Consider the following 14,556-nt stretch of genomic DNA (forward strand, 5'->3'; position numbering starts at 1 on the left):
CTCTAACAAATCATGAAAAAAATAATCTATCGGTTGCTTTTTTGGACTTCGCGTATATTACAGGGTTATAAATAATAAAAATATCGAATTACATGGTCAGAATATATGTTATTTAATTATAGGGTCAATTTTCAGACTTCACGTATATTACATGGTCAATTTCAATTAATAATCATATTTTAAATTGTACTTTTGTTGACAAAATGATAAACCTCTTTTATTTCGATTTTTTAATTAAAATTAAAATTAAAAAAAAAATCGATTTATGAATGTTGATATATTATATCACATGTGAATTTGAGAATTTTTTTTTGCCCGGGCTCCATAAATTTCCTGACTCCGCCACTGGTTGCCATTATAAAAATCTCGAAAACAGTTATATTGCGACGTAGTTTAGAACTATGACTTCAAGTACAAAAAATCTTCTTTAGTAATTAGAGTGATAGTAATAAAAATAAGGAGTAATATGGTGAATCTAAACAATGAAAAAAGAATCTAGTGTCCCAAAAATAGCCAATATGTTATGTGTTAAAAGTTATAAGTCTCGCATATATAGAATAGTTTTATGAGCTTATCACATCAAACATACTTCAATTTCTAGAAGTCTTTGACAATGAAGTTAGAATTCTAGGCAAAGCCAGACACCAAAGTTTGACAGCATTGAAAGATTACTATTGGACACCACAACTACAACTTTTAGTATCTGAATTTGCTCCAAATGGTAACTTGCAATCCAAGTTACATGAAAAGCTTCCTTCAAATCCTTCACTTTCTTGCACACCAAACAATAATTTACTACAACAATTGCGGTTGTGTTGCCATTATAAAAATCTCGAAAACAGTTATATTGCAACGTAGTTTAGAACTATGACTTCAAGTACATAAAATCTTCTTTAGTATCAAGATTATTATTGTCTTTTATTTTATTTTTTCCCTTCATGTCGTGTATCCTTTTTACCATTGAAATTGACATAATTAATCATTTTTGTAAAAATTGTACACAAACCTAAAACAACGGTTATTTTAAAATAGAGGAAGTATTTTATTTTCAAGATATACATTTACATTTTTATCTAACATTAAAAAATGGATGTTTATTGATAAAAGGGAAAATGAGAGTTAAATGTAGAAAAAGTGCGGGGTGATTAAAATAAAATAAAATTGAGGAAAACAAAAAAAGAAATGAAAAGAAAAGAAAAGGAGAATTGAAAACGTAACAAGTAACAACACACTCATTCCTCTCAGTCTCTCACTCACTCACACACACTCGTTCCTCTCAGTCTCTCACTTGTTCTCTCTTTCCCTCAAACCCTAACTTGTTGAACATGGCTGAAGAAGAAGAAGACGGTGAAGATCGCATCAGTTCCTTATCAGATGATTTGCTTGTTCGTATTCTGTCAAACCTTCACACTCGCGAATCTGTAAGCACTTGTGTTCTGTCAAAGAGATGGGTTCACGTTTTCAAAGCTCTTACTTGTCTGAGATTAGATGATGAAAATGGTTCATTGCTTGATGCTTTGGATGAGATGAGACATCGAACTGACCTGACGAGTTTCGATTTGAGCATTTTTACTCGGCGAAGTGGAGATATCGTCACGGTTGCTGAAAAAGCTGTTCGTAACATAGTGCGTTTGAATCTTAGCTTGAACTCTCTCTCAATCTATGGTATATTGAATATGTATCTTACTCGTCCTGTCTTCAATTCCCGTACTTTGGTGGAGTTGAAACTTCACCGTGTATGTATAGCTGAGACTCTATCCGTTGCCTCTTTGCCTTCACTAAAGGTGCTTTCTCTGTCTCGGGTTCAATTTGACACCAAATCGGTTTTCCTTTCTCTGCTATCTGCTGTGTCGAGGGTTTTGGAGGAATTGCGGATTTCGTCTCCCACTTTTTCGGCTCCGATCTGCGACCGTGAAGCTGACCTTTTTCCTTGTCTCCGTGGTGCCTTTCTACACAAGCTACCTTGGGAAATGCTTGTCTTGTTCATCAGTGTTTCACATCTCCTAACAACCCTTGAGTTTACTCCTATGGTAATCTATCATTAATCATTACATCATGTATATCCTAATTTAATATGTCTATGTTATATACTATACTCCCGTGTTTCACTTATATTTATATATGCTAATTAAGTTAAATGAGAATTTAATCCGAATAATATATATTGGTTTTGTGATGGTGTGTCATTATGCGTGTAGAACTCAATTTAGGATTGTGTGTGTAGTACTCAATTTAGGCGAGGCCGACATTAATTTGATGCAATGATAAGAGAGTTAGTGTTTTAGTGACATTGTCGAATTTGGGATTTTGACAGCTGCAAACTTGCAGTTTAGAATGTAGATTCTAAATTTAGGATCATGTTTTGACAGTTGCCATTTGTCTCATTTCAGAAACTGATTCTGTTTTGCTAATCGTATTTCCACTTGTGCTATTATGAATCATAACATTCCCCATTAAATTTCATTTCTTCATGTTCCTTTCGTTTCTTTTAAAGAAACTCTAGATTAACATGTCTCTCTAATACTCTTCCGAAATTCACATTTCTCTTATCGGGTGAAATTCATGTGGATCCCACTATTTTAGAAATGTTCCCCACTTAAAGTGATCAGACCGACATTAATTTGATCCGATAAGAGAGTTGGTGTTGGACTTTGGAAAGAGAGGTTAGACTAAGTGTTACTAGCACTACTCTTAACATGTTTGCGCATTGGACATGTCAAATTTGGAATTTTTACAAGTTCAAACTTACAATTTAGAATGTAGATTCTAAATGGAATTTTTACAAGTTCAAACTTACAATTTAGAATGTAGAAGATTCTAAATGGAAATACAAGGTTTCACTTGTATACAATTTTATTGAATTTGTGTTTAGGTGTGAGATTTGAGACCATGACATTTACCTAGTGCTAGACTAACTTCTATGGCATTTATAATAGTCATGTTGAGCTGGTTTTGGAGATGCTATACTATCTCTTGTGCTAGTTGATGTGAGTCAAAATGAAAGAACATGTTAACTTTGAATTAGTAGGATGAGAAGGCGATTAATGTGCTTGTAGTGAGTCAGAATGGAAGGACCTTTTAATTAACATTGGAATTTCTTTTCTTTAGTTGTGGATGATAAAATCTTGAATATGATTATAAATTCAAATTTTTATGAAAAATTAATATTACAATTACGGTCTTCCCCTTTGGCCAGTGTATCATGAATTATGGTGTGGTGCGATGCCCTGTACAAGTATGTGATACATTAGGGTCAAAATTTGTGTAGAATTGGATTTTTATGCATAAGCTGAAAATATAGTATGAAGCATTGAATGAATATCATGACTAGGACAATTAGTATGTCTTATAAAACGAGGGGGATAATGTCAATAACTTTGACACATGACAGTGGTTGAATTTTTGCAAGAAATGCTAAGAGAGAGTACGGTGAGAAACTGAGGAATATGAAAATTTCTCAAGCCCTTTGAGAAAATTTCACAAAAGGGGTGTTATGAGGGACGTAGTCTGCTGTTGGAAAGGAATAAGCTACTCCATTCTCTGTTTGAAACCAAAGTTCTGAATCTAAGAGATGCACAATGTTTTCTATTTCTCGCACTCGTAAAGTTGAACAGTTTTTAGCATCTCGGGTTGCACATGCTTGCTGCCCAACGTGAGGCGTAAAGGATTATGGATTAGAGGGATTCATGTTTTATTTCTTTTTGTTTACGGGCACTAAGCATTATTTTATCAATTAATTTCTGACCGTTCTTGTCCAATATGATTTATTGTTTTTCGATTATTTCAATTTAGTGCCTTGTGTGTTTGCTGGTTGCGAGATACAAAACAGCCTTATGGTGTGATATCTTACGTCGTATGCTTGTGGTTCAGCATTCTGTAACGGTTCAGATATCTTACACCAATAACAAAATGAGTCTCAAACACTATTCACTAGTATAAATGATTAGAACAAGGAAAAAATGGCTGAATTGAGAAATACAAATACTGATGACCAATGTAATAGTAGAATTTATGGAAGGGAAAAATACTGAAAGTAAGATAGAGAGCCTATGATTGCCAATCCTCACTCCTTTAATATCAGTCAAAAGGGAATATTATGCGTGTAGAACTCAATTTAGGCGAGCCGACGCTAATTTGATGCGATGATAAGAGAGTTAGTGTCTTAGTGACATTGTCGAATTTGGGATTTTGACAGGTGCAAACTTGCAGTTTAGAATGTAGATTCTAAATTTAGGATCGTGTTTTGACGGTTGCCATTTGTCTCATTGCAGAAACTGATTCTGTTTTGCTAATCGTATTTCCACTTGTGCTATTATGAATCGTAACATTCCCCATTAGATTTCATTTCTTCATGTTCCTTTCTGTTCTTTTGAAGAAACACTAGATTAACATGTCTCTCTACTACTCTTCCGAACTTCACATTTCTCTTATCGGGTGAAATTCATGTGGATCCCACAATTTTAGAAATGTTCCCCACTTAAAGTGATCAGACCGACATTAATTTGATCCGATAAGAGAGTTAGTGTTGGAATTTGGAAAGAGATGTTAGACTAAGTGTTACTAGCATTACTCTCAACATTTTGCGCATTGGACATGTCAAATTTGGGATTTTGACAGGTTCAAACTTACAATTTAGAATGTTGATTTTAAATGGAAATATAAGGTTTCACTTGTATACAGTTTTATTGAATTTGTGTTTAGGTGTGAGATTTGAGACTAACCTCTGACATTTACCTAGTGCTAGATTAACTTCTATGGCATTTATCTTAGTCATGTTGAGCTGGTTTTGGAGATGCTATACTATCTCTTGCGCTAGTTGATATGAGTCAAAATGAAAGAACATGTTAACTATGAATTAGTAGGATGAGAAGGCGATTTATGTCCTTGTAGTGAGTCAGAATGGAAGGACCTTTTAATTAACATTAGAATTCTTTTCTTTAGTTGAGGATGATAAAATCTTGAATATGATTATAAATCAAATATTTATGAAAAATTAATATTACAATTACTGTCTTTCCCTTAGCCAGTGTATCATGAATTATGGTGTGGTGTGATGCCTGATACCTGTACAAGTATGTGATATATTAGGGTCAAAACTTGTGTAGAATTGAATTTTTATGTATAAGCTGAAAATATAGTATGAAGCAGTGAATAAATATCATGACTAAGACCATTAGTATGTCTTATAAAACGAGGTGGGTAATGTCAATAACTTTGATACATGACAGTGTTTAAATTTTTGCAAGAAAAGCTATGAGAGAGTACGGTGAGAAACTGAGGAATATGAAAATTTCACAGAAAGGGTGTCATGAGGGACATAGTCTGCTGTTGGAAAGGAATAAGCTACTCCATTCTCTGTTTGAAACCAAAGTTCTGAATCTAAGAGCTGTTACTCGTATAGTTGAACATTTTTTAACATCTTGAGGCGTAAAGGATTACGGATTAGAGGGATTCATGTTTTATTTCTTTTGTCATCTGAAGAGTGTTCTATCTTCTAATTTTTTTGAACTCTGTTTTGTACTTATTTCTGGAGTTCAACATGTATCCCACATTATCGATAATTGACAAAGTGTTTAGCTTGTTTATAATGCTTGTTTAAATGTGTTATCTGCTTTCATACACTTTATAAACACGCAACCAAACATAATACGGATGAAGAGAAAATAATTCAGCTCCGTTTGTGTTCTTCCATGCTTGTACTGTATATGAGAGTAGGCTTGTTTGTAAAATGTTCCTTGTTCTTGCCTTAAGTTTGTTATTGTTGGTTAATGATAAAAATCAGTACTCACTTTTCCTTTTTATTAATGAGTGGTAATCTATTTTCACTAATGTTAATTATTACATTATGTATTTTCACTTATGTTAGCCATTACATCACATTATGTATACACCAATGTTGCATATGCAGTTACTATTATATGTGCTCATCACTGCCTAGCAGTACTCACCCTGTAGTTTTTGAATTAGAGAAGTTCTTGCGATATAATATCTTCTAATTTTTGGCCTCCAATTCATGTCTGCAGATAAGATTATTTTATTGATCATTTGATCATTTTTTGAATTTCAGATATTGTGAAAAAATTGATGTATTTATGTTATGTTTCAAATTTTTGTTCTCACTACTCATCCTTAATATTATACTTAAGTTCATTAATATCATTTCTTAGATGAAAATGCCGATACATAATCTGCAATTAGATTTTGTGTACTATTATATGTGCTCATCACCGCCTAGTAAATGTACTTCTCTTTCAGAAAAGGAAAGTAGAAACAAATCAAATCAGTTTTAAAATTTTGATAGCTTATTTATGTAGAAGCCTGAACAGTTTTATTTATTTTAATTATATTCTGCTTTAATAATTTTGTGACAGGATTCTAGGCAGATGGAAGAAGGAGAGGAAAATGTGGATAATTGGATCAATCCAATAATTGTTCCAGTGTGCTTAACCAATCAGCTCAAATCATGCTTTCTTCACGGTTACAAAAGCACAACATGTCAGGACCGCTTTGTGAGATATGTTATGCTTAATTCCAACAGCTTGAAGACCATTTCCATAAAATGTCTTCCTTCTACCGATACAACCGTCAAGTATGGATGGTTAAAGAAACTAGCTTCATGGAGGAGGTCATCCACTACCTCGCTTCTCTTTGATTGATGATTGATACAGTTTGTAGTTGATCTATGTTGGGCGACTGTTGATTACTCAAGATTTGGTTTGGTGGTTTGTAGTAGATTCTATGGTATTTTGAAACTTTAGTGTCAAGTTTAAGTAGATAATCGCATTATGGAACTCCGGTGTCGAGTTTAAGTAGAAAACTGGTTTTCATTTCTTCTCTTTTTGGATCAAATGCTTATTTGTTGAATATGTAGTCGTGTTTTTTTATTTTTAACTGTATGCTTATACCATGTGAGATAGGCTTCTTAGCTAGGTATTAGGGATTTATTATCAATTAGCAACCGTGTGTGAGATTAGATTCTTGCATTCAACCCAATTATGTACTCAGTCTCCCAAAAATAGAAGGCCACAAGCTGACTGTTCCTTTGAACACCAATAATTTGGTGCAGCTAGAATCCCTAACAAGGATTATATAAGTCCTCCTATCAGCCTTATGTCCAAAGCAGTCTGCACCAGAAAATCCCAGCAGGATTACTACCTTCTGTTTTCCTTTACATGGGAATAACAACCATACATTTAGATTCTTTTAAGTACCCTATTATTCTTTTGGCATCCATCAGGTGAGACCTTCTTGTTAGTCTGCACCACAAACCCCATGCTTGCCCCAAAAGTAAGCCAATCTACGTAGGTCCATACAAAGCCTCATTCAATTTGTACACCGTGTATTTCCTTATTTAAAAACTAATCCACTCCTTCAAGTAGTAAGTACATAATGTTAAAATAACAAGAAATTAGCCAAGCATATTTCTACCCTTCGACCAATTAGGAGGATATCTTGAAGGTTCAATAAGCTTTTCTCACTTAATAAAGAGTTAATGCAAGACAAAACCATACCTAAACACCTTTAAATGAATGTGATTTTAGATACCAAAGTTGTAAAGGAAAAAATTGTAGGGAGTATACACTTTTATGCTACAGTCTTCTTTAGGCTCTCGCTGGGTCATGTCATGGCTTTACCTTCTGCTTGAGTTTGTAATTTCTTAACAAGAGGATCCAAATAGTACAAAATTTTATTTCAAAGGATTCTAAGATGTGAGGAAGACCATGAATCCCAACGTGTTTTGGAGTTTTCAACATTAATTAATTAGGAAAGAATGTAAGAAGGGCAAGAGTACCATATACCATCAATGGATCAATATAGTGAAAAGAAGAAAACCATTTCGTACTTTTTATATTTTGGAAAAACATTAGAATCGGTCTCCACGAACGTAACTCATTTTGGATAATACATAATATGTGCAGGGGTTAGAGTTCAACCCTCAGACACCTCATTTATTCATCCATAAATAGAATAAAACATTACACGTCATTCAAAAATAGCAATAACCAATAATGTAAGTTCAAATTTTACAAGTACTTAAAGATAAAATAACTTGGTGTTCGAAAAATAAAATGTAACTTATGTAAGTTCAATATAGTATTGTAAATTTCATTTGGGGATGCATTACTTGTGCCTAGTTATTTTAAGGCTTAATTGATCTGTCAGTCCCTTAACTTATTTCTTTTATTCAATTTGATCTCATAAGTCTTAACTTTATCAAACATGTCCCTTAGCTTATTTCTTTTATTCAATTTGGTCCAATTTTGATAATTTTAATCCATTAAAAAAAAAAGACCGTTGGATTACGGAGGTCTATAAGATTTTATAGTGTATCACCAACACCTAATTTATTTACTTTATTCATCTTCTTCTCTCATCTTCATCTTCATCCACGTTCATCATCTTCATTCAACCTTCATCATAAAATAAAATTAAACCCATTTTTTATAAATAAATCATTACACAAATTTTTCTGCTCCTAATTTTTTCCATAATCATCTAACTCAATTCAATCATCTTCAACCACACAACACACCATAATTCACACGATGGTGCCTGATTTTTGTGTGAATTCACACGATGTTGTATACTTGTATTGATTGTATTCACAAATCTAAAACGAAATCCTATGATGCAATGCACTATACATGGTTGTGGATTCCAACCCTGACCTTCAAATTCATACTTGTGTGGTTTCTTTTTCTTGTTCTTTTCATAAATAACTTCTAAAACTTCCATAGTTCTGTAGAAACATAGTATACCCAGAAACATAAAAATGAAGAGAAAAAAAAACTCTTAAAATTCATACAGAAACATCATACCCAAAATCAAACCCAATTTCATATATCTTGTTAATTTATCATCCAAATCGTTATAATCCCTAATCCAAACCAATGAAATTGCAAGCAAAAATTTCTGAAAACAAACACATGAATCAGTATAAACCAAATTCAAAATAATGCAGAGTTGGTTATTTTTTGATTTGATATAGTGTTGCGTACGTTGCAGCACCGATGGTTGAACACGGCATGTTCATGGTCGTTGCAGGGTCATGAAGTGGATGGAGTTTTTTCTTCTTTTTTTCTTTTCTCAAAGGGGTTGTGGTCGATTGAAGGGGTTATGATTATGTAGATTGGTGTTGTTGGAATTCTAAGAATTTTAAATAGAATTAGAAAAATGGGAGGAGGTTTAGTGTTGTTGATGATGAATTAGAGAAGTGAGAAATGATTTTTCAGATCGTAACCATGGAGGGTTTTTGAAGAAGTGGATGGAATGATTTTCAGATTCGAATGTCTGGGTTGAAGGTAGAGAAGTTGGAAAACATCTCGACTCGCTATATGCCAAGGTAAATATTCATATGCCAGGAGTAGGGTGTACAGTGTGAAATGGGGATTAGAAAATTAACAAGTGATTTTGCACCCGAAAAGTAAATGTCTACCCACTATTATAGGTCATTTAGCAAGGACCATGGGTGAACCTTAAAGAAAGAGGTCCATAATTCTATATATTCATGCTTACAGATTTTAGTAAATAAACATGAAGAAAAGTGAAATATAAGTAAGATACTCATTGAATAATAAGATGCATAAAATGTCCACCAAAATAAGATGCATAAAATGCAAGTTGGAAAACATCTCGACTCGCTATATAATTTGATTTAAAATACAAAACCATTTTATATTTTTAAACTTCTAACAAACCCATATTTTAATTGTTCTAATTTTAAAGTCATCCCAAGTGAACTATGAGATTGATTTTCTCATATTAGTCGACTCTTAGGTCAGATACCGAGTTTAAAAAAAAAAAAAATTCCAAAAAGTGTTTAATGATTATATCCATGCATTTTTTTCTTCATATTGTTACTCAATTCAATATAAATATTTCATCAAACATTAAAAATAAACTAAGTAATTGAACGATTTTGTTTCAAACTATGACAGAATAGTGCACGTATGAATTATAGGTTTGAACGTGAACTTATAACTTAGCAATAAACGTCTACATAAGTACTTTTTAACTGATTTTAATGAAAAGAGAGTACAGGTGCATAAACTAAAAAAACAACTAATATGAATAATATGATACAAGCGTCAAACTTAGAAGACCCCAAAATACATACATTTGTCTTTTTAATACATCAACATCTCTTAATATACAAATAAAAAGACAATGTTGACAGAATGATTTATTTAAAAACTAATCCACTCCTTCAAGTAGTACAGCCCCCAACCCAAACATATATTAGCACCCTAATGAGTAAGCAGTCGCATCAGTTTTGATCTCAGAATCAAAGCAGCCATCATCACTAATGAGATTTTCCCTTGACACAAAAACACAGACCAACTACCATACCAAGTTGAATACTAATACCATCTAAACTTTAACCATTTCAACATAAACTCAACTATAATTTGATCATCTTAAGTAAGATCTTTAAAACTTGCCCACAACACACCAAGATTAAAGAACCACTTCTATTCAACTACTACTACATTCATTGCAAAATATGCTCTCTTGACAGTAATTCATAAATTTAAGCAACTTTCCAACATTCATATGTTATTTATGTCATTGTACTAACTTCTTCACAGTATCTTAAAATTCATTCATTCTTGAATAAAAGCTCACAGTCTAATGTCACTACTGCTCGTTCTTGACAGGTCTACACAATTTCCGCTCCACAGCTCCATAACCTACATTCACCTCTATTCATACGCACTTTGTTTTCTTTATTTACTTGTCCAAACAGTCCTTACATATGTGCTTCTGATCTACACCTCAACTCCTACACACCCCAGTATTATCCTTTCATGCATGTGGAAACAAAATGCAGACTGGAGTATTCATACAGGAATTGCAGATTTGCACTAGTTTGAATAATGCCTTCTTTCACCTCTGTCTTATATCATATCCAAATCCCATAATAATTTTGAGATTCAACCAGCTCCGCACCATCAGTTTTACCTTTTTTCACACGCCTCTCAACTTCCGCATCTTGATTTTGGATAATCATGTTATTCCTTACCTTCCATATAACGAAGCCATCACCCGTTGCTCTGCTCCATTGTCTTTCCAGCTTTTACCGATCCTGCAAACTGTTTTATCATTTCATTACAATCATTTGAGAGTGAAGACTCGATTACAAGCCAGTGCAGTTGCTCTATTTATGCATCAGAGTGTACAAACTTACATATTCCATCCTAATATCATCTCTAACAACCTAAACTACCCTCTCACTAACTAACTGCCTAATTTCCCCTAATCAATTTCCCTTCTATCTTATCCTAACACCCAGCAGCTAGCAGTATTCATACCTAACTCGTACACAAGTTGGGCATGGTGGATATCTATTTAGTTAGCATTCACCATCTTGAGGGATGTTTATTTTTTGCCATGGAAGAAAGAGGAGGAGGAGGATATCGCCGCTTACCTCACTCCATGCCACATCCTAACATAAATTTCCAAAGGGGTGGGATACAAAGTTTGAGCCCAGAATTGGGTCCGAACAAAAGTTGTCCAATTGCTTGAATTATGATAAAATCCAAATTATCTAACTACTGAATTAGAATCAAATTTTTGTCGCAATTTTTGTCCATTTGTATTTTCCATGTTTTCATGTAAATAAATCAACAATTATGTTGTAGCACAGTAAGAGTGAGAAAGAGTATCATCTGTTCTCGAAATAAAATAAACCTGATCGCTAAAAAATTATAACATGCAACGGTGTTATCGTTAAAATCATGTAGAATAGATACACACAAAGAATATTAAGTAGCACAATCAAATAATTAATATTGTGAAAAAGAGATTACAATAAATAATCATCATAAGCATACATAGCAAGAGCAGCAATAAATAAGAAAAGTAAAGATTGAAAACAGAAGTAATAAATAGTTAATTATTATAGGATAAAGAAGATAAAAAAATAAAAAAAAACCAATAAAAAGCAGCATCAGCAGCAGCTAAGGAAGGAAGGGATAGGCCTTGTTGAGATTTGTAGTTCTTCCATCCACTAGATCCATTCAAAATGAAGTTGGTGGGTAACGGAATCCTCTTTCTTCTCCTTTTGACAGTAGTGTAATTCTTTGATGATTTGAAGGTCCTTGGGTGGATTTGAAGAGGTATTTCTGTAGATGGTGACGTTGCGCAAGAGAGTTGCATTTTGGACAACATATTTGGTGAATTGAAGCTCGCTTAGGTTGCCTCCATAATTAATAAAAGAGAACATTTGTAGATGTGATGAAATGCATTGGGGGACAAATTGTGGATGCGGCCAGTTATTGTGATCATCATTACTTAATAATCCATAGCCTCCTCCAATCTTGCGAATGGTGAGAGTTTGAAGAGAGGGGCAGGCGCATATGAATTTGATTAGGGAAATCCAGTAATATCCATGATCAAAGCTAAGGTCCAAATGAGTTAAACTGAGAAACTGAGTGTCTTGTTGTTCCTCTAGTGTTTGTAGTTGAGAGCGTAGAAAATGGACATTATAAAAGAGTTTGAGGGGCAGTAAAAGAGGAGAAATACAAGAGTCAGAAATGTCTGCTCTAAGCAGTTTGGGGAAAGGTTTCAAAGCAGCAGCATCATCCTGAGCAAGAGTATTGTCTGTAACTTGTAAATCTTTCAAGAGAAGATCCTCAAGAAGCGGAGACATGGAGAGAATCTTGATGAGAAATTTAAGCTTTAGAAAATGAACTTGGGTCAAGTGGAGGATTTTAAGGGAAGGCAAATTAGTAGAAGATCTATGAACATAGTCTATAGTCAAGGCATTCAACTTCAAAACAACGAGAGCTGTGGAAGTTAGAACCTTATATGGTACACAAAGGCAAAGGGTGGCGGAAGAAGTTACATCGAGATGTTGAACTTTGAGACAATTAAGCCATAAAGGTAACGGATTAAAGAAGGGAGATGCAGAGAGAATAGTAACAGTTTTCATGATAGGATGATGGATTTTCATTTCAAACAAAAACAAGGCGATGACATGATAATATCTGTCATAGGCATCGCGGTCATGGATATAGCTAGTGTCATCAATGTTGATTTCCGTCATTCTTGGACGGAGTGATCTCCAGCGCCTTGAGAGAAGGGATGTGACCATGATTTGTTTTGCAGGCAAAAGAGATAGGATGCGACATAGCAGTTCATCAGGTAAAATACTGATTCTATCTGCATTTGGCATCCCTAGCCAGACTCGCCTCCATCGCTTTGAGAGAAGGCTTGTGCTCGGGATTTCCTCTGAGGGTAAAAATGACAGAATTTGACATAGCAATTCATCGGGTAAACCACTCATCCTATCTTCTTCTGCCATCATAGTTTGATTACTTGATCAAATAACAAAACAAAAAGAATAAACTTTTGTTAGTTACCTTTGGGATTGGGATTGGGATTGGGATTCCGATATGCTATGCGCATGCGGCTAGGGTTGAAGGAAGTAGAGGAAGAAGAAGATGAATGATTGACTTTGTTATGTATTTCTGGATTTATTTATTGGCCTTTTCTCTCTTGGGCTGGGCCGGCCGCCGGCCTATCTTATCTTATTGTTTTCACAAGACAATTGCTTTTGAAACCCTCTCTTCAACCAGAGGCATATTTTATGTTTTTAAACGTTTATTTTATTTTGTTAAGATAAATGCCAGCAACCCACATTTTAACCAAATTTATATGGGATCCACATAATTTGGTAGGACTTATGTGAATTTTAACCAATCAAAGAGAGTGTATTGAAAAATGTGTGTTGCTAGCATTTCTCATTTTTTTTTAATGTTATTCTTCAAGATAGAGAGTAAGCATCAAAATTTTCAGTCATAATTTCTTTTCCACTTGTCTCACCCATTCGAAAAAAGAATTGCTTCATGATCACTCTATGAAAGTATGGGTATACTTTCTTAAACATAAGTCAGACACATTTGAGGATTGTGAGAATTGGAAAGCCATGGGAGAAAATGAGACAAAGTTAACGATTAAAAAAAAACTCAAAACCAACAATGGTTGTGAATATCAAAACACCAAATTCAACAAGGTTTCCTATGAGCATGGGATCAAAATGGAAAGAATCGTGTCATCATGTACGCCTCGACAAGGTAATGTATATAAACTTATGAATTGATCGTTAACTAAGAGAGCCAAAAGCTTCTGTGTGTAGTCATGCTTACCGAAACATTTCTTGGCATAATAAGTCAACATAACATCTTACTTCTCAAACATCTTCTCTATACTAAGTTAAGCTTTATACAAATTATGTTTTCTATTCAATTATCTCTACATCTATTATTATTAAGAAATTGCACATGTGTAATCCCAACGTTCTATGTTCGACACACAACCAAGAATCGTTATTATAATGGAAAGAGACGATAGGTAAGGCGGAAACACAACATAATTAGATAATGTATCTCTAATGGAGCGGTTAGAGTTGATTTTGTACGTACTAATAAAAACTTAGGGTATCCTTTGACGAAATGACTAAATAGAGAGAAAGCCTGAGAAACATCTAGTAGGATGGGACTAATGTCTATAGCTTATTGAGTGATGGTAACCCGACCTACATGAATGGAGATC

At 33.9% G+C, this 14,556-nt stretch overlaps 2 protein-coding genes across 2 annotated transcripts; one reads left to right on the plus strand and one right to left on the minus strand.

The window, feature by feature from the left end:
- Nucleotides 1-1,209: 1,209 nt before the first annotated feature.
- LOC11439294 (putative FBD-associated F-box protein At5g56820) lies at nt 1,210-6,891 on the plus strand. The gene is made up of 2 exons (XM_003621663.4): nt 1,210-2,030; nt 6,372-6,891. The coding sequence occupies exons 1-2, from the start codon at nt 1,326-1,328 to the stop codon at nt 6,654-6,656; spliced, it is 990 nt and encodes a 329-aa protein (XP_003621711.1). The 5' UTR covers nt 1,210-1,325; the 3' UTR covers nt 6,657-6,891.
- A 5,119-nt stretch (nt 6,892-12,010) lies between these two features.
- LOC11438844 (F-box/FBD/LRR-repeat protein At4g26340) lies at nt 12,011-13,306 on the minus strand. The gene has a single exon (XM_024770766.1). It carries the CDS (start codon nt 13,304-13,306, stop codon nt 12,011-12,013), a length of 1,296 nt encoding a protein of 431 aa, XP_024626534.1.
- Between the last annotated feature and the right edge of the window lie 1,250 nt (nt 13,307-14,556).

This window comes from Medicago truncatula, chromosome 7 (genome assembly GCF_003473485.1).
Source record: "Medicago truncatula cultivar Jemalong A17 chromosome 7, MtrunA17r5.0-ANR, whole genome shotgun sequence".
Lineage (NCBI taxonomy): Eukaryota > Viridiplantae > Streptophyta > Magnoliopsida > Fabales > Fabaceae > Medicago > Medicago truncatula.

Bases quoted from the DNA above. Each gene is read 5' to 3' on its own strand.
- LOC11439294 (XM_003621663.4), top strand. From the start codon at position 1,326: ATGGCTGAAGAAGAAGAAGACGGTGAAGATCGCATCAGTTCCTTATCA. The intron at 2,031-6,371 runs GTAATCTATCAT...ATTTTGTGACAG, and splicing joins CCCTTGAGTTTACTCCTATG to GATTCTAGGCAGATGGAAGA.
- LOC11438844 (XM_024770766.1), bottom strand. From the start codon at position 13,306: ATGGCAGAAGAAGATAGGATGAGTGGTTTACCCGATGAATTGCTATGT.